Source organism: Chlorocebus sabaeus, chromosome 7, assembly GCF_047675955.1.
Source record: "Chlorocebus sabaeus isolate Y175 chromosome 7, mChlSab1.0.hap1, whole genome shotgun sequence".
In the NCBI taxonomy this organism is placed as follows: domain Eukaryota; kingdom Metazoa; phylum Chordata; class Mammalia; order Primates; family Cercopithecidae; genus Chlorocebus; species Chlorocebus sabaeus.
In genome coordinates, this window is record NC_132910.1 from 14,967,391 (window position 1) to 14,987,933 (window position 20,543).

Sequence of the window (20,543 nt, forward strand, 5' to 3'; positions counted from 1 at the left end):
CCCTCCCCCAGCAGCCCTGAGTCTGTTTCCAGGCAGAGGGCAAGATGGGCTTGAAAACTTGCCTGAGGCTATCCTCCACCCAGCTGGGAGAGAAAAGGGCTTTAGCTATTCCCCTGCCTGTGAAGTCTGCACCCTCCCCTGAATTCCGGCCAGGAGCCTTCTTGCCCCATTCAAATTGTTGCAAAGTTCAGTTCGAGATTTCCTTCTCCCTGTAGAGTTTTACCCCCTGCTCCTCTGTCCACCCTCCCTATGGATCCCTGTGGTGCCAGGCAGGAATGGGCTGCTTGGGGACCCAGCAAGCTCCCAGGGCCTTTCTGCTGCTTCCTCTACCCCTGTATTTTGCTCGGCTCTCTAACTTGACTCAGCTTCAGGTAAAGTAGGAAACTTCTGCAAGCAAACCTTCAGCTTCTCCAGTGGGACTGTGCATTTGGTAAAGGAGGGTCTCCCTATCCCAGTTCCGCAGTTGGGGCCTCACAGTATTTGGGGTGTCTCCCCGGTCCTGCAGGAGAAGTCCACTTCCATCATAGGGTCTATGGGTCCTCTCAGGATTGCTGGTTTGTCCTTGCAATCAATCTGGAGCTAAAATTCACAATGTAAGCCTCTGCATGCTGCTCTGTCCGGAGCTGCAACCTAGTCCTGCCTCTCATACGCTATGATCTTCTGAATCCCTCCTTGGAGGTTTAACTCCAAAGAAGTATGCTTCCAGCTGCAGGCTATTTGAATTTGGATAAGGAGTTATGTTGGAATAGGGTGCTATATTCTGATTATTAACAACTTAATCAATTTTCATTGTCCATGAGCTCAAAATAAGGTGAGTTGTACCATTTTTTAAATTCCTAAAGTCACTTGCTTCAGTATGCTTCAGAACACAAAACCCACATTCTCTCATAGTTACCACATTGTGTTTCTTCCAATCCTGTTTTGAAGACCGTAAGACCATGATTCCTGGGCAGTGTGGGGCAGAGGAGACTAGAAAACTGCATGTAATGTGCGAAGCCAGTGATTCATGTGCAGACGCTTAAGAACTTATGTAGCAATCCTGTCTGAAGACTTGAGCTCAACATCAATTTATTTCTGCACACCCTTTGGCCTAGCAATTTCATTTGTAGAAATCCATTCTACAAAACACATACTGTGTGCAAATATGTATGTTGCAAAGATGTTCATGAAATCATTTTAATAGCAAAGAACTGGAAACTATAAATCCATTTTATAGGAACATGATTGCATAAATTATGGTACATTTACATAATGGGATCCTATGAAGCTAATAAAAATGAGGGCAGTCTGCCTCTATATACTTTTCACAGAGATCACTAAAACAGCATTATAAAAATACAGAACTGTGGACTGTGCTCTGGGTGATGATGTGGCAATGTAGGTTCATCAGCTGTAGCAAATGTGGAGAATGTTAGTGATGGGGAGGCTTTGTGGGTGTGGGGGCAGGGGACACATGGGAAATCTCTGTACCTTCTACTCAATTTTGCTGCACATCTAAAACTGCTTTGATAAATCGTTTTAAAAAGAAAAGGAAAAAAGAACATTACAAAGGATTACATGAAGTGAGATCCCATTTAGGTAGATATGAAGCAAACGTAGAGATGTGTGTATTGGAGGAATATATATACGCAGATGCATAGAAAGGGAACTAGAAGGTTAAAAGACACACCAAGTGGTACAGCACTGCCTCTTGAAAACAGGACAGGGAGAAGGAAGAAGACACGGTGAAAAAATTAACATTTAACCTCCTACGCGTTTACGAAAGTTGAATGTTGTACAGAGTAAATGCAGTCCTGTATTCCTCATGCAGGGTAAGAAAACACCACAGGATAAAGACAATCAAAAAAATGATGAGACCAAAGATGAGTCAAGTTACAATCATCTTTAAGTCAAATACTGAGTTGTAGAACAATCTAGCTCATATAATGTCTTAAACCTTAGATATTCTATTGGTTCATCAAAAGCCTAACAAAGGCCAGGCATGGTGGTTCACAGCTGTAATCCCAGCACTTTGGGAGGCTGAGGCAGGCAGATCACCTAATGTCAGGAGTTTGAGACCAGCCTGGCCAACATGATGAAACCTCGTCCCTACTAAAAATACAAAAATAAGCCGGTCATGGTGGCAGGCACCTATAATACCAGCTACTGGGGAGGCTGAGGCAGGAGAACTGCTTAAACTCAGGAGGCAGAAGTTGCAGTGACCTGAGATTGCACCACTGCACTCCAGCCTAGATGAAAAGAGCAAAACTCCGTCTCAGAAAAAAAAAAAAAAAAAAAAAAAAGCCTAATATAGAGTCCTACAAATGTTGCTAAGAAAGTAAATTGAACAGGATTGCTTTAATTCTTATGATTAAACTAAAAACAAAAATGCTGGAACCTTAGCATAACTTTAAATTATATATCATTTATTGAAATATAAAGATCTTCATTTACACGTTTTAAAACAAAAACATGAACAGGGGCATTCATAATACATTTTGTATTGGTAGACCCTATCAAGTTAGTTCTTCTCACACATTCACCACACTGTTGTTTTGGGAACATGTAAGTATCTTTCTCTTTATTATTTCTAAAATATAAATTTTGGACATTCAAAAGTGCAACAGTTAATGTGCCTGTGGGGATTATCACAGTTAAAAAAATATAAACAAAGGCAGTGATACAGCTTGTCATAAATGTTTTGGCAGTATTCTCCAAGTCTATATAGAAATACATATATACATATTGATGTATAACATCATTTTATCTTACGTCCCTCTTCACAAAAATAGGACCATTTTGTACAGATTGGCAGACCACATTTTAAGGACATCACTGATCATTTAAAAAGTCACAAATTGTGTTTCTCAGGCCAGCTTTGATTGTCATCATAAAAATAGAAAGTAGGAAAGATTGGCAAATTTTCTTCTGGAGACTTTGCAGGAGGCCAAAAAGGAAACAAATCTGGAATTTGTTGAAAACGCACACACACAAAAATGCAGTCATATACAAATTCAGGTGGGAGCATTTGTTAGGACTGGAAACTGCTGGACTGAGAAGTTTCATCTGGTCTCATGATGTCATGCAAGGCTCACGGCAATATCAAAATGCAAAGCACCAACAAAATAAGGCTGTACAAGGGACAGTGAGCGATAAACAGAATGCTTGAGCTGTGATTCTAGAAACACAAATGTATTTCAAGTCTAATTGGCTCTACAGAACCTAGTCAGGTTTTCGTTTTTAATTGGCCAATCTGGCTCAGTCTTGGCACTTACTATGAAAAAGGTGGATAAGAAAGTTGGGACTTGCATTGAGATTACACCAGTAGGCAGTCAAGTACTTTGTTATTGCTTCTACATCTTCCAAAACATCACCTGCCAATAGCACATACAGTGATTGCAGTAATCACAGCCCATGTTTCATTCATATGGTATCAGCAATTAAGCAGTATTGCAAAGAATGCCAATGAACTCACACCAACCTGTTTGACAGTGTGGATAGATATGACAATTGATCCTCCCATCTAACCTCAAATTATCAGTAAAACTTAAAATGTTTTTTCCACCAAAACACTGAGCTGGTTACACAGAGACTTGGAACACTGAATTGCATAATTGTTGTACATGCCTTTCCTTGGCGGGGAATGGAGTGGGAGGCAGAAGATGGGAGACGGGGCAAGTTCATCTCCCCCATACGGTAGGAAGTAGTGTCTTTACTTTTGGAAAACCTGTCAAAACCAAACTTTAGCTTTCTCAGCCTCAGCTAAGACTGGAAAGTTAAATTAAGATCGCAATTGCTAGCTAGATGGCATTAAATGTCACTAACCTGAAGCCAAGGATTTAAATAGTAGTAGGCTTCCTGCATGGTTGAATTCCAACCCTGTTCCAAAGTTCAAATTATTTGTTTCCCATGGCAACTTCCTGAAACCTAAGTCAGTGTTTCTGAAAACTGGCAGATCAGAACAGCCAGGGAGTTTAGAAAAATACAGATTCTGGTTTCCCTCAGACTTCATACTTCAGAATCTCAGGGATGGAAACCCAGGATCTAGTCATCCCGGCTGCCATGCACATTTGAGAACTGAGGATCCAGGCTAATGCACATCCAGCCTCCACTAAAGAATACCTTTATGGTCTCGAGTTTCAAACTCTTTCTCTTTGGGGTAAGGGGTGAAAGAAGGAGGCTGATGTCTGGGCATCCTTCTGACCCTTTTCAGGTTTATAGATTCAAAAAATGCATATATTGGGGTCATCAAAGCTTTCACCAGGCATAAAGAAAAAACAAAAAACGTCTGCAAATCCAGTCTTTTTGCTGATCATTATATTTTCCATTGGGTAATATACATGAGAAGTTATGTTCAGCACAGGTTTATGCCTCCACATTGAGAACTTTTAAGACTTAAGAGTCTTGTTTCCTGTAATCCCAGCACTTTGGGAGGCCGAGATGGGTGGATCACGAGGTCAGGAGATCGAGACCATCCTGGCTAACATGGTGAAACCCCGTCTCTACTAAAAATAGAAAAAAATTAGCCGGGTGTGGTGGCGGGCGCCTGTAGTCCCAGCTACTCGGGAGGTTGAGGCAGGAGAATGGCGTGAATCCCGGGAGGCGGAGCTTGCAGTGGGCCAAGATCGCGACACTGCACTCCAGCCTAGGTGACTGAGCAAGACTCTGTCTCAAAAACAACAACAAAAAAGAGTTTTGTTTGCTTCTAATCCCATTATTTCAGAGGGCAGTTAATTGTTTTTAATACAATGGATTGGGGAACCTATTCAGTACAGTTAAAAATTCTGACTTCCTGTACAACACTACTTTTACTTTGTTCTCTATGCTCAACTAAATTTAATTCACTAAAGCTATTACCATACTTTATAGAGAAACATGTTATTTAATATAAATGTCAAAAACTGTCAAACTTGTCACCTACTTAGTAAGGATTGTTTTAAATTGTGCTTTCTCTGGAGGGAAATCATGTTACATATTACACATTTAGCATTACTGATAACAGTAGTATTATTATAAATGTAGATTACAATATGAAAATGAGTTGTCAGGCTTGTAAATGCCCCAAATCTATTAAACATAGTTGGTTAATTGTTATTCTTTATCTCTTTAACACTAAAAAAAATAGCAAAATGTTATAGTACCAGTACCTTTTAAGGTTCAAAAGTGGTTTTTCATGCACTTCTTTAAAAAGTTCAACAGCAGCTGATATCAGGTTTCAAGAGGGAAGTACATGGATGGATTGAGTGGTCTCTTCAGAAGTCCAAAGAAGATAGTTAATACAATCTAAACATAGCCTTGGTTAGAGTTATTTACATAATTACAATGCTGAAGTTTTGTCGCAGTATAAATTGTGTCCATTGGACTCTCACCAATGTTCTTGAAGCACAAAGTTCACCTTCCGTGGCCTATTATTTCCCTCTCCATCTATCTCCAAACTTCACACACCGCTGAGATGCTACTGAAAAAGTTCATTTCAAAATATCCCATTCATTCATATTTAGAAGGCCCCCTGAGGCCCTTGGCTGGGAACTTCTCTTTAAACATCAACCAAGTCCTCCTCTCAACCTCCGCATTGCAATAAAGTGGTTTTCTGAACGCGATCCAGAGGTGGCCGCAGAAGTGGAAGGAACCCCTCGAATCCGCCAGTTACAGGAAGCTGTCTTCCACCAGGTCTGAAGAGTCTATGCCGATGTCGTCCATCATGTCGATGTCTTCAATGGTCTCGTCCTCTCTCTTGATGAAGGTGGAACTGCTGGAACCCGTCTCAATGGCACTCTCTTCAGAGGTCTGCGAGCTGGAGGAGGGAGAGAAGAGCAAAGATTACAACTCCTGCAAAGAACTAGAGCTAGACTGTGGCCCCCTAGAGACAAAGGAAAGCCTTTGGCATTCAAATCTGGGCTGTACGGTATGGCAAGATTCTGCCCCCAGGCCTGACATGCTGTGGTAGGCCACATAGAAAACCAAGGTCCACCCATCATTTTTACACTTCAGCTTTCCTGCTTTTCTGTCAGGTCTTTCATCAAAGTTGCTGACAAGCTGCAACAATTTCTACTTGCCCTACTCAATCCTAATGGAAGAGAAAATAAGCAATGCCTGATCCAAAGGCCCGGGAAGGTAGAGCAGGGGGTGAAGTCAGCTGCAAGCTGCAGCCAGGCCCATCAGGTGCTCTCCCAGAAACCTCCTGGGCATTCAAACTGTGTTCTCAGGATCTCGTGCCACTTGCCTGGAATGCCCTCTTCCCCTCTTTCTTGACATCCAATGCCCGCAGCCCCCATCCCATCTTGAAGGTCCAGGTGATGGCTCCTTACGTGCTGGAGCAGTGGCTGAAAGGGGAGTTCTGGAGTCAGAAAGCCTTAGGTCTGGAATGGTCCCCCCACTTACTAGCTGTGTGATGCTACACAAGTTACTTAACTTGAACTTGAACTTCAACTGGGAAAGTTCAATTCCTGGTGTGTCAAATTCTGCAGCTCAGCCTGGTGTAGCCCTAGAAAATTTCTGGGCACCTTTCTCATGTTATTTATTTCAATGTGACTTTCTAACTTTATATAAAAGCAGAACCCTCTTACAACTCAAATATTATTCAGAGCCCACAAATACAAAGTAACCAAATTGAGAAAAGATCTGAGACAGAGAGCCCTAGATTCCCTGCTCAGCCTTCCCCGACCCCTGTGAAGTTCCACCACAGACCCCTAAAACTTGGAGGAACACCATTTGCTCAAGGGATATAAACACATTATAAAAACTGGCCTGAGCAAAGCATAATAAAAAACCAAAGACTGATAGGCCACTTTGTCCCATCTTCAAATCACATAACATATTCTAAAACAAAACAGAAAAGCCATACTTTTAAAATTACCCAGTTCATACAAATAAACAAGGGCTGTCTACATATCATACCTAAATTGGTTAACAAAGTTCACAGTCATAAGCCTTCAAAATAATGCTCTGATAGGAAAGAAGAGGGAAAAAAACACACACACACAAGCAACTTGGACCTTGAACGAGGGGCCACTATCATCACCTTCTCCTACCTCTGTCCAAGGGCCATGCAAAGAGAGCGGTGAACTGGGGCATAGTCTCCTCCATCCGACCACGTGAACCAGTGATTCTCAGTCCTGCCTGGGCATTAGCTCCACCTTGGTGCTGAGTTAAAGAATCTAGGCCAGGCGAGGTGGTTCATGCCTATAATGCTAGCACTTTGGGAGGCCGAGGCCAGTGGATCTCTTGAGGTCAGGAGTTCAAAACTAGCCTGGCCAACATGGTGAAACCCCATCTCTACTAAAAATACAAAAAATAGCTGGGCATGGTGGCATGTGCCTGTAATCCCAGCTACTCAGGAGGCGGAGGTACAAGAATGGCTTGAACCCAGGAGGCACAAGTTGCAGTGAGCCGAGATTGCACCACTGTACTCCAGCCTGGGTGACAGAGCAAGATTCTCAAAAAAAAAAGAAAGAAAGAAAATCTAGGTAATGATCATCCAATGACTGCTAATGTTACAAAAGGCAGACAACTGGACAGTGCAAACCTCCTGACAGAAGCACACAGAACCATCTTTGAAGCGTGTTTGCCAAAGATCTAACCTGAGTCAGGTTAAGTTCCTAGACTAACTACCAGTTTGCAACACATAGAGAGGACAGAAGCACCTGAGAAGGACACTACAAGGATGTAATCAGGATAATGACCTCTGGCTCCGTACATGTTGCTGCAAAGGACATGATCGTGTTCTTTTTTTAATTTCATGTTTGTATTTTCCACTTCTTAAGTTCAAGGGTACATGTGCAGGTTGTGCAGGTTTGTTACATAGGTAAACATGTGTCATGGTGGTTTGCTGCACAGATCATCCCATCACCCATCCTTTAGCTATTCTTCCTGATGCTCCACCTAACCCCCAACCCCTGAAAGGCCCCAGTGTGTGTTGTTTCCCTCCATGTGTCCATGTGTCCTCACTGTTCAGCTCCCACTGATAAGCGAGAACATGCGGTGTTTGGTTTTCTGTTCCTGTATTAGTTTGCTGAGGATAACGGCTTCCATCTCCATCTGCAAAGGACATGATCTCATTCCTTTTTATGGCTGCATAGTGTTCCATGGTGTATATGTACCATATTTTCTTTACCCAGTCTATCATTGATGGGCATTAGGTTGATTCCACGATTTTGCTATTGTGAACACTACGGCAGTGAACATACACGTGCATGTGTCCTTGTAATAGAATGATTTATATACCTCTGTCACCTCTGGGTATATACCCAGTAACGGGATTGATGGGTCAAACAGTATTTCTGCCTCTAGGTCTTTGGGGGAATTGCCACACTGTCTTCCACAGTGGTTGAACTAATTTACACTCCAACTGACATTGTAAAAGTGTTTCTTTTTCTCCACAACCTCACCACCATTGGTTGATTTTTGACTTTTAAATAATAGCCATTCTGACTGGTGGGAGATGGTATCTCAGATCTTGTTCTTTTTCATCAATGCACAGTATTCCATGGTGTGTATGTGCCAGATGTTCTTTATCTAATCTACTGTCAATGGGCATTTAGGATAATTACATGTCTTTGCTATTGTGAACAGTGTTGCACTGAACATACGTATGCATGTCTTTATGGTAGAATGATTTATATTCCTTTGGTTATATACCCAATAATGGGATTGCTGCGTCGAAAGGTAATTCTGCTAAAAGTTCTTTGAGGCCGGACGCAGAAGCTCAAGCCTGTAATCCCAGCACTTTGGGAGGCCAAGGCGGGTGGATCACAAGGTCAGGAGATCGAGACCATCCTGGCCAACACGCTGAAACCCTGTCTCTACTAAAAATACAAAAAATTAGCCAGGCGTGGTAGCAGGCGCCTGTAGTTCCAGCTACTCGGGAGGCTGAGGCAGGAGAATGGTGTGAACCCGGGAGGTGGAGCTTGCAGTGAGCAGAGATCTCACCAATCCACTCCAGCCTGGGTGACAAAGCAAGACTCCATCTCAAAAAAAAAAAAAAAAAAACATTCTTTGACTCCATCTCAAAAAAAAAACAAAAAAAAAGTTCTTTGAGAAATCTGCACTCCAGCGAGCAGTGTATAAGCATCCCCTTTTCTCCACAACTTCACCAGCATCTGTTATTTTTTGACTTTTTAATAATAACCATTCTGACTGGTGTGAGATGGTATCTCATCATGGTTCTGATTTGCATTTCTCTAGTGATCAGTGATGTTGAGCATTTTTTCGTATGCTTGTGGGCTGCATGTATGTCTTCTTTTGAAAAGTGTCTGCTCATGTCCTCTGCCCACTTTTTAATGGAGTACGATAATATTTGTGAGATAATTTGAACCTTTAACTGACTGTCTGATGCCTTAACGATTTATTATCCCTGTTTTGGGTGAGATAATGGCATTGTAGTTATTTTTAATAACTTTTTAATAACTGTTGCTATTCTTTAAAATAGAGCCCTTATCTTTAAGAGACACACACTGGAATATTTATGGGTGAAATGATATCGTGTCTAGGATTTGCTTCCAAACAATCCAGAGGAGGCTGAGGAGAGACAGATATGGCCATGCATGCATCCAGGCTGGCAGAGTGCATAGTCATTGAAGCTGGGTGATGGATACTGAACAGCTCACTATACTATGTGAATTGTGCACATGTTAGAAATCTTCCAGAATATAAAATTTAAAAGAAAGAAGAATCAAATTAGCCAGGGAGCAGTTGGCCACCACCCCCAGGGATTCTAATTTGTAGTTTTGGGTGAGGCTTGTATATCAACAGTTTTTAAATCTCTGCAGGTGATTCCAATTCACAGGTAGGGTATAGCATCAAAGGACCCAGTCCTGCCTCTCTCCACTTTTTCCCTAGTTCAATGACTATTTAAGACAATGGCAGGAGAGGCTTATATGATCTCAATAATCACAGTTCTGTATCAGTTTGATCAAATTACCTGAGAACTTAGCTCAAAGATTCTCCACCAGAGAAGCATGACCCTCTCCCCACAACATGCACACCCCTCTCCCAGCCCCAGGGGGAACATATTAGAATCATCTGGGAAGCATTTTCAAAACCACACCGACCTCCTGAGGATTCTGCAACTTGCCCCCAAGTACAGATTTACCACCCAGGAGTGTACCATTATCAGGTCCTCTCCTTCATGGCCTGTGGGGGAGGGGAAAGGTGAGACACTGACGCTGCCCCCACAGCTACCTGTGTCTGTTCCTCTTGCCCAGGTCCTCCTCCTCAGGGACAGGGTCAATGTCAGGCAGAGGAATGATGTAGCCGCTGTCAGCACTCAGTCTCTGCTCATCCAGACCACCCTCCCAGTCCTTCAGCTTGTCTTCCTCATTTTTGTAGGTGACACCAATGTACGCATTGTCTGAGTCCACACGCATGCGTGCCACAGCAGGATGGTCACTCTTCAGGAAGTCCAGGTGAATTTTTTCATAACTCTATAAACATTCATTGAACATATTTAATCAAGTTTTAATGAGCAAACCTCAAAAATGAATAGAGACACTCAGAACTTACTATTATTTAACTGTACATATTTCCAAACTATCTAGAAGATGTGGGACTTAGTTGAAGGAGAGTCATGTCAACTATCCCCAGAGACGTAGAACATGAAGAAGTGGCCACCAACGGTAAAGAGCTTCTGCCAGTAGATGCTAAGATACCAGTGGCCCCTTCTCCAAGTCAGTAGCTACAACCGAGAACCCTTCTGGTCCTCATCACATTGCCCTTCCAGGGCTTGGATGGATCCCATAGAGAGGCAGTGAGGACTTCTATTGGGGGGATAATACCCAAAGCCTTCATGATCCTTAAACATTGGAGAGGTCTAACATTGGATGTGAACAGACCCTATTTTCAACAATAGCTTCAATCTCTTCCCACCAACACATTTCCACCAATCAGTCTCTTTGACCAACTGAGGGTTAATTTCCTTCTGCCTCCTCACTGCCTCACTGCCTCAACTGTGAAAGTTGTAGTGGGCAGTGAGATAATTAACAGACAGAAGTGTTTAATTTGCAGTTTAGCACACAATCTCCTAATGCTGTTCCTCCTTGAGAAAAAGGAAGAACAATGATAAGTATAAAAAGTCTACACAGGGACTAATCTGAATCTAAGAAACTGAGGTTATGTCTGAGTTTTCCTCTCAACACCTCAGCAGAAAGTTGTTTTATTCATTTACATATCCTGCTTGGTTCCATGAAATTACATTTGTTCCTCTGAACAATGCTTCCTATTCCACAAAAACCAGCTGGTGCCACAGATAACAGCTGAGGTTCTTCTTTCCAGTTAGCTGGTAAAAGCCAATTTTGCATGGATTTAAGTGCATTCAAATTAGTAATATAATGGCCATGGATTCCCTGAGTCTTCTAACTGCACACTAACTTCTGATACTCAAACATCTGGAGAAGAGTAGGTGCTGCACATTTAGATGAAAGGAAAGGCCCGCGGGAAGGAGAGGGTTTTCATTCATCATTGCTACTAGGGTCTTGTGGAGCACCGCCATGAAGCCCAGCAACTGGATCACACAATCTTTTGCCTCTCTTAAAAATGCTCCTCTAGAAATGCCAAACAGCACAGCTCACTGGTATAACTTTCAGCTTTATCCAGACCTTTCCACCCACAGATCCAAACACACCTTTTTATATTGTCCAGGCAGCAGATTCTCCACAATCTCACTCAGGTGGTAAAAGGAGGGTCTCTTCTCTGGCTCACTGTTCCAGCATTTCACCATGATCTCGTAGCTGAGGGACAGAACTCAAGAGTGGGCACAGGGGGGAAGTCTCAGGGCCCCTCCCTCCCCCTAGACCCACAGAGTGTGAACACAGGCCCCCGGGATGGGGAAGAAGCTCACACTTCACTGGTAGCATGGTCAGGCTTGGCCATCCGGTACCCACTCTTGATCTTATTGTAGAAAGTAGAATCCACCATCATGCCAGGGTAAGGAGTACCACCTACAAGCCAAACAATAAACACCAGGACTAACAAATGCTCAGTGCATTGTTGAAACACTTGGCATGATAGAACACCGTTAGAACACCTTTCAGATCCTATAGCCTTGAAACACTGGTTTTGTTTTCAAGAAAATTCAGTGTCATCATCTCCTTGACTTCAGAGACCAGCTCAAATCTTAAATTTAATTAGGACTCCAGGTTGGTCAAGTCCAAGTACCATCAAAAAAATTCTACATCTTTAGAAACAAGCATTCAAGTGTTTTTCAATGTGTATGACTATTGGATCAACACAGACAAAATGAACTAGAAAAGCAAGGAGAAATTCTGAATCATTAAAACTCAGAGAGTCTTTTTCACCAGGTATGTTCAAATCGCTAAAGCAAAAATCAAAGTGGGGGCCTCTCTGCTTTTAAGGGAGTACGAGACTCCATTAAACCACTGGGGGATGATCCATTGTGATCATCCATAGAGGGAGAACTAGGATGAAAAGGGAGATGGGGCAGGAAGACACACTTTCCTATTACATCCTGATCACAGATAAATCCATGAAACATTTCACATATTCAAAGCCAAGGCCAGGTCAAGTTAAGTTCCCTCTCTGAAGCCTTCCCACACTATTCCAGGACTCCTTTCTCTTTACTCAAGATTCGAATTACAATTTTAAATCAGTACCACACTGTTTATCCTAAGTGTGTAAGTCTCATCTCCCCAGATGAACCATCCAGATGTCAGGGTTATGGCTGATCCTTCTCTTAGGGACCTCACCGGGCAGCCCAGGGCACCTGGGTTGTTCACCACCTGGGTTGTCAAGACTGGCCAATGACAACCAAGAATGAGAGCCCTGCCCTTCCCTCCACATATCCCTTTTCACCTAATCATCAATCACCACCAGGTGACGGAGGGCCCACTCTCCAAGGGTGTACCCATGTGACCCAAAGCCCAAAATGAAAAAGCAGCTGGGATGCAAATGTCATTGGGACCACTTCCAATGGGAGGAAGTCACTCTGGCATAGCCCAAAGGAGAGGAGGGGCAGAGGTCAGGAGTGAGATGCAACCCCCAACAAAGACCTCATTTCCACCTGCATGGGCCTAATCTCAGACACAATAAGGCACGACGTGTGGTATGAGGCAGCTGAAGGGTACTGGCCTCACACCAGGTTATCTTAACACTGTATACATGCTGGGGCTTGAAAGAACACATTTTCCTTCCAGTGGTGTTTCAGAACAGCCCAAACAAGCAGCAATGTCAGGCCCATACCAAGGGAAAAGATCTCCCAGAGCAGAATGCCGTAAGACCAGACATCACTCAGTGTGGTGTAGAGGTTGTCAAAGATGCTCTCAGGAGCCATCCACTTCACGGGCAGAAAGGTCTGCAAAGAAGGAGGGAGAGAGTTAAACCCATGTCTACTCACTGATGATCTACAGCTGTGGAAATGGAAAAGGGTTCCCTTTGGGCTCTTAATAACTTGTGCTAATTATCTTGTCCCATTTGAGTGTCTCTTATATGTGTTTTGTTCATTGCTGAACTCTCAGTACCTAGCACATAGTAGGTGTTCAACAAATACTAGATGAATGATGAATGATCAATATTGCCTTTTATGTCCTCCAAAGGAATAATATCCAAAAACACTAATCCTGAATTTTCACCCAAAAGGTGTAAGCCCTGAAGGGACCTGTTTCCTCTATTTAGATATTCCTGGACAGATCCAGTGATCTATGAGCCGATTACAACTATCACGGCCACATGAGTACATGAATCACACACAGCACGGATGCAGGCCATGTCTTTCCCTAGGTGGAAGCAGCAGCTGCCATGAGCTGTCTCACGTCCAGTGCACTGAGGTGATTTGGAATTGTACCTACAGGGAGCAGATGTATCCCTACAGGGAGCTGTGTCATCTGCTGAGAAGTGGAAGGAATGGGGAGAGTGGTCCAAGTAGACAACAAAATGAATATCTTTAAGGAAACTGTGCCTCCAAGATATATAAACCCAAATGGTTTCAATATTTTAGGGGTCACAGATGGCTTTTGAAAATCTGATAAAAGCTTAAAATATAGAGACATCATTCTTGGGAATGCATGCTTGTCCATGCATACACGCAATTGACATATTAATAGCTAACACTTGCCAGGTGCAGTGGCTCACACCTGTTATCCCAACACTTTGGGAAGCTGAGGCAGGCAGATCACTTGAGGCCAGGAGTTCGAGACCAGCCTGGCAAACATGGCGAAACCCTGTCCCTACTAAAAATACAAAAATTAGCTGAGCATGGTGGTGCATGCCTGTAATCCCAGCTACTCAGGAGGCTGAGGCAGGAGAATCGCTTCAACCTGGGAGGCAGAAGTTTGCAGTGAGCCAAGATTGCGCCACTGTTCTCCAGCCTGGGTGACGGAGTGAGACTCTGTCTCCAAAAAAAAAAAAAAATAGAAAATAAATAAATAAAATAGCTAACAGTTATTGAATGCTGTTTCTATATGCCAGGCACTGTCCTAGGCACTTTACATGAATTCATTGATTTAATCCCCATAGCAACTCAGCAAATAGGTACTATTATCACCTCCCACTACAGTCAGGGAGATAGAGGGGCAGAACAGTCGAGTATCTAGGCCCGAATCCAAATCAAGTAAGTGGTGGAGCTGGCACTCACACCTGGGCAATCTCTGCTGCCAAGGCTGTGTACTGACCCCTTGTAGTGTATTGATGTTTTATAAAACAGGCACTGAATCTCATAGAAGCAACACCTGACTTCAGAGATTAAAGTGAAGGAGGGGTGAGCATGACCACTGAGGGAAGTGAGGGACGTACACTGCCTTTCGACACATAGTTCGAATCATGCATGATGTCTCTGGCCAGGCCAAAGTCACAGATCTTCACAATTTTTCCTTGTGCCAGGAGGACGTTGCGAGCAGCCAGATCCCGGTGGACACACTGCATGGAAAAGGAAGAAATGACTCAGGGTCAAGCCATCTGTGGCTGAACCAGCATCACCCCTGCAAGACTGGCCAATCCCCGATCCATGGTGGTACTTGGAGTTGCCTGCCTGGATATAAAGGGCTGGCCTTCTCCCAGGTTCTCACTCCACCCACTCCCAACAGAGAGAAAGCTCTAGAGAAGAGTAGACGTCTGATTTCGGACTCCCTGCCCTGTGTAGGGGATGAAGGAGAGAGACAGGTAAGTAAGAGGCCCCTCTTATTAATGGCCTTTCCAAGATCTATCTCCTAGCATCTCCTTCCACACTCCACTCACTCTGAAATCTGTGGCTGGGTCTGAAAAGGTCTCTGTTCCTTGAACTTACATTTTTTGAAGCCAAAAACTCCATTCCTCGGGCAACTTGATAGGTGAAGCTCAACAAATCCTAACAAAGTAAGGCCTTCTGAGTTCTCATCTGAAAGGAGGTTTTTGACTTCTGAGTCTGCAGAAAAGAAATTAAATGTATTGGTGCTGGCAGGCAGCAGGAAATCATCAGGTTGCAGAGGCATGCCCAAAGAACACATCCAAAAATATTTTCTTAATTTTCTTGTAGAATGTTTAGATCTCACAGGTAAGTATCACTATGCGAAGGTTCTATCTTAGAAAATAGATATATAGGCCAGGCATGGTGGCTCATGCCTATAATCCCAGCACTTTCAGAGGCCGAGGAGGGTGGATTGCCTGAGGTCAGAAGTTCGAGACCAGTCTGGCCTACGTGGTGAAAACTCTCTCTCTGCTAATAATACAAAAAAAGTAGCTAGGCATGGTGGCATGTACCTGTAATCCCAGCTACTAGAGAGGCTGAGGCAGGGGAATTGCTTGAACCAGGGAGGAGGAGGTTGCAGTGAGTTGCAGTCAGCCAAGATCACACCACTGCACTCCAGCCTGGGTGACAGAGTGAGACTCTGTCAAGAAAAAAGAAAGAAAAGAAAGAGAAAGAAAGAGGAAAGAAAGAGAAAGAAAGGAAAGAGAAAGAAAGAAAGAAAGAAAGAAAGAAAGAAAGAAAGAAAGAAAAGGAAAGAAAGAAAGAGAAAGAAAGAAAGAAAGGAAGAAGATAGAGAGAGAGAGAGAGAGAGAGAGGGAGGGGAGGGAGGGAGGGAGGGAGGGAGGGAGGGAAAGAAGGAAGGAAGGAAGGGAAGGAAGGAAGGAAGGAAGGAAGGAAGGAAGGAAGGAAGGAAGGAAGGAGATATGCAGAAACATATATCTGGTTTAAAAATTATACATACACACACAAAATGATATAGTTTGGATATGTTTCCCCACCCAAATCTCATGTTGAAGTGTAATCCCCAGTATTGGAGGTGGGGCCCTGGTGGGAGGTGACTGGATCACAGGGGTGAATTTCTCATGAATGGTTTAGCACCATCCCCTTGGTGATATCCTTGCAAAAGTGAGTGACTTTTTGCACGATCTGCCTATTTAAAACTGTGTGGCACCTCTCTCTCTCTCTCTCCTCTCTCTCTCTCTCTCTCTCTCTCTCTCTCTCCCCCTCCCCCCCCCACTCTCTCTCTCTATTTGCTCCTGCTCTGGCCATGTGATATGCCTGCCCTCCCTTTACCTTCCACCATGATTGGAAGCTTCCTGAGGCCTCCCAGAAGCAAATGCCTGTATAGCCTGCAGAACCATGTGCCAATGAAACTTCTTTTCTTTATAAATTACTCAGTCTCAGGTATTTCTCTATAGCAATGCAAAAACAGCCTAATAGAGAAAATTGGGATCAAGGAATGGAAAATTGCTGTAAAGATAACTGGGTAACAGGCAGAGATTAGAAGAGTTTAGAGGGCTCAGAAAAAGACAGGAAGATGAAGGAAAGTTTGGAACTTCTCAGAGACTGGTTAAATGCTTGTGACCAAAATGCTGAAAATGATATGGACAATTAAATCTAGGTTGCCAAGGTCTCAGATGAAAATGAAGAATTTATCGGGAACTGGAGTAAAGGTCACCCTTGTTAAGCCTTCAGCAAAGAACTTGGCCACATTATGTCCATGCCCTAGGAATATGTGGAATTTTGAACTTGAGAGTGATGACCTAGGATATCTGGTGGAAGAAATTTCTAAGCAGCAGTATTCAAGACATGGCCTGCCTGCTTCCAATAGCCTACACTCAGATGCAAAAGCAAAGAAAACGACTTGAAGTTGAAACTTACATTTACAAAGAAGCAGAAGCTAGGTGCAGTGGCTCACACCTGTAATCCCAACACTTTGGGAGACTGAGGTGAGAGAATTGCTTGAGTCCAGGAGTTTGAACTAGCCCAGACAACACAGCGAGACCCCCATCTCTCAAAAAAATAAAAAATAAAAAAAATAAAAGGGAAGCAGAGCACAAAAGGTTGGAAACTTTGTAGCTTGGCCATGTGACAGAGAAAGTAAAAGCTTTTTTGGGAGAGAATTAAAGAGGGATGCTGGGCAACCACTTGCTAGAGAAATTTGCATAACTAAAAAGGAGGCAAAGGCTGATTGCCAAAACAATGAGAAAAAGGCCTTGAAGGCATTTCAGAGACTTCATGGCAGCCCCTCGCATCACAGGCCCAGAGGCCTAGGAGAGAAAAATGGTTTCATAGGCCAGGCCCAGGGTCCCCCACTTGCCCTGTGCAGCCTTGACACACTGCTCCCTGCATCCCTATGACTCCCAGCTCCAGCCATGGGTCAAAGGAGTCCAAGTGCAGCTTGGGCTGCTGCTTCAGCTTGTGACAGCCATAAACCTTGGCAGCTTCCATGTGGTGTTAGTCTGTGGGTGCACAGAGTGCAAAAGTTGAGGCTTGGGAGCCTCTGCCTAGATTTCAGAGGATATATTAAAAAAACCAGGGTGCCCAGACAGAAGCATGCTGCAGGAGTGGAGCCCTCATAGAGAACTTCTACTAAGTCAGTGCAGAGCGGAAATGTGGGGTTGAAGACCCCACACAGAGTCTCCACTGGGGGCACTGGCCTAGTGGAGCTATGAAGAGAGCGCTACCATCCTCCATGAATAATATATCCACCAACAACTTGCACTCTGCACCTGGAAAAAACCCCAAGCACTTGACACCAGCCCCTGAGAGCAGCTGCAGGGGCTGAACCCCCCCCCCCCCGTAAAGCCACAGGGGAGTTCCACCCCCTCCCAAGAGCTCCACCCCTTGCACCAGTGTGCTCTGGATATGGGATACGGAGTCAATGGAGTTTATTTGGAGCTTTCAGCCCTGCTGAGTTTTGAACTTCTGTGGGGGCTTGTAGCCCTTTTCTTTTGGCTGATTTTCTCCCTTTGGGAATGGGAATGTTGACCCAAGGCCTATAACCCCATTGTATCTTAGAAGTAAATAACTTGTTTTTTATTTTACAGGCTCATAGGTGGAAGGAACTTGCCTTGGTCAGATAAGACTTTGAACTTTGAGTTGAATGCTGGAATTAGTTAAGGCTTGAGGGGGACTATTGAGGAAGGATGATTGTATTTTGAAATGTGAGAAGGACATGAGATTTGGGAGGGTCCAGGGTCAATATGATATAGTTTGAATATGTGTCCCCCGCCCAAATCTTATGTTGAATTGTAATCTCCAGTATTGGAGGTAGGGACTGGTGGGAGATGAATGGATCATGGGGACAGATTTCTTATGAACGATTTAGCACCATCCTTTTGGTGCTGTCCTTGCAAATAGTAAGTGACTTCTTGTAAGATCTGACTGTTTAAAAGTGTGTGGCGCCTCTCTCTTTCTCTGTCTCGCTTGCTCTTCCTCTGGCCATGTGATGTGCCTGCACCACTTTGCCTTCTGCCATGACTGGAAGCTTCATGAGGCCTCCCCAGAAACCGAGCAGATCTACCAGCATCATGATTCCTGTAAAGGCCACAGAATCATGAACTAATTAAACTTATTTCCCTTAGAAATTACCCAGTCTCTAGGATTTCTTTATAGCAATAAAAGAACAGCCTAAAACACACACAGACATACACACACACACACACACAAAACACACACACAGATAGCCACAAAGACAAATCTCACACAATTATTTTGTTTGCCTCCTAAATTTCTTTTTTTCAACCATAGTTAGCAAATCATCTCAGCTACCTTTAAAACACACATACACATAAACACACACTAAAATCTTCCATGATGAAATACATGGAGCACATATACAAGCTACATGAGGGCGGAGCAAGATGGCCGAATAGGAACAGCTCCAGTCTCCAACTCCCAGCGCGAGCGACACAGAAGACCGGCGATTTCTGCATTTTCAACTGAGGTACTGGGTTCATCTCACTGGGGGAGTGCCAGACGATCGGTGCTGGTCAGCTGCTGCAGCCCGACCAGCGAGAGCTGAAGCAGGGCGAGGCATTGCCTCACCTGGAAAGCGCAAGGGGGAAGGGAATCCCTTTTCCTAGCCAGGGGAACTGAGACACACAACACCTGGAAAATCAGGTAACTCCCACCCCAATACTGCGCTTTAAGCAGACAGGCACACCAGGAGATCATATCCCACACCTGGCCGGGAGTGTCCCACACCCACGGAGCCTCCCTCATTGCTAGCACAGCAGTCTGTGATCTACCGGCAAGGCAGCAGCGAGGCTGGGGGAGGGGCGCCCGCCATTGCTGAGGCTTAAGTAGGTAAACAAAGCTGCTGGGAAGCTCGAACTGGGTGGAGCTCACAGCAGCTCAAGGAAACCTGCCTGTCTCTGTAGACTCCACCTCTGGGGACAGGGCACAGTAAATAATAACAAACGCAGCAGCTCTGCAGACTCTGTCTGACAGCTTTGAAGAGAGCAGTGGATCTCCCAACACGGAGGTTGAGATCTGAGAAGGGACAGACTCCCTTCTCAAGTGGGTCCCTGACCCCTGAGTAGCCTAACTGGGAGACATCCCCCACTAGGGGCAGTCTGACACCCCACACCTCACAGGGTGGAGTACACCCCTGAGAGGAAGATTCCAAAGCAAGAATCAGACAGGTACACTCGCTGTTCAGAAATATTCTATCTTCTGCAGCCTTTGCTGCTGATACCCAGGCAAACAGGGTCTGGAGTGGACCTCAAGCAATCTCCTACAGCTACAACCTACAGCTGAGGATCCTGACTGTTAGAAGGAAAGCTATCAAACAGGAAGGACACCTACACCAAAACCCCATCAGTACATCACCATCATCAAAGACCAGAGGCAGATAAAACCACAAAGATGGGGAAAAAGCAGGGCAGAAAAGCTGGAAATTCAAAAAATAAGAGCGCATCTCCCCCGGCAAAGGAGCGCAGCTCATCGCCAGCAACGGATCAAAGCTGGACGGAGAATGACTTCGACGAGATGAGAGAAGAAGGCTTCAGTCCATCAAATTTCTCAGAGCTAAAGGAGGAATTACGTACCCAGCGCAAAGAAACTAAAAATCTTGAAAAAAAAGTGGAAGAATTGATGGCTAGAGTAATTAATGCAGAGAAGCTCACAAGCTACATGAAAAAGTAGCTTCTGGGAATTGCTTTATTTTCTTTTTAAAGCCACCTTTGTAGTACTTTGCTTATAGTCTGTTAATAAAATCAAACACCAATCACACGTGATAGCATCTTAGAGATGAGTGCCAATGACTTTGCTTTGAGTTTCTTTGTTTGTAACTTGTCCACTTTCCCCAGTTAGTCCCATCTGGAAGGGTCCCAGGGTTTTCGAGGAAGAAGGCAATTTAATCCAGAAGTTCTCAATTCTTTTTGAAAAT

The 20,543-nt window shown here is 44.1% G+C and overlaps 1 protein-coding gene across 1 annotated transcript in view; it reads right to left on the bottom strand.

Moving 5' to 3' along the window:
- Positions 1-2,384: 2,384 nt before the first annotated feature.
- The window catches only part of PDGFRA (platelet derived growth factor receptor alpha), a 61,909-nt gene continuing 43,750 nt past the window's right edge, over positions 2,385-20,543 (bottom strand). The window contains 8 exon segments of the mRNA XM_037989439.2: positions 2,385-5,773; positions 10,159-10,400; positions 11,597-11,702; positions 11,813-11,912; positions 13,171-13,282; positions 14,719-14,841; positions 15,209-15,268; positions 15,270-15,325. Coding sequence (XP_037845367.2) covers positions 5,626-5,773; positions 10,159-10,400; positions 11,597-11,702; positions 11,813-11,912; positions 13,171-13,282; positions 14,719-14,841; positions 15,209-15,268; positions 15,270-15,325 — 947 coding nt within the window. The 3' untranslated portion in view covers positions 2,385-5,625.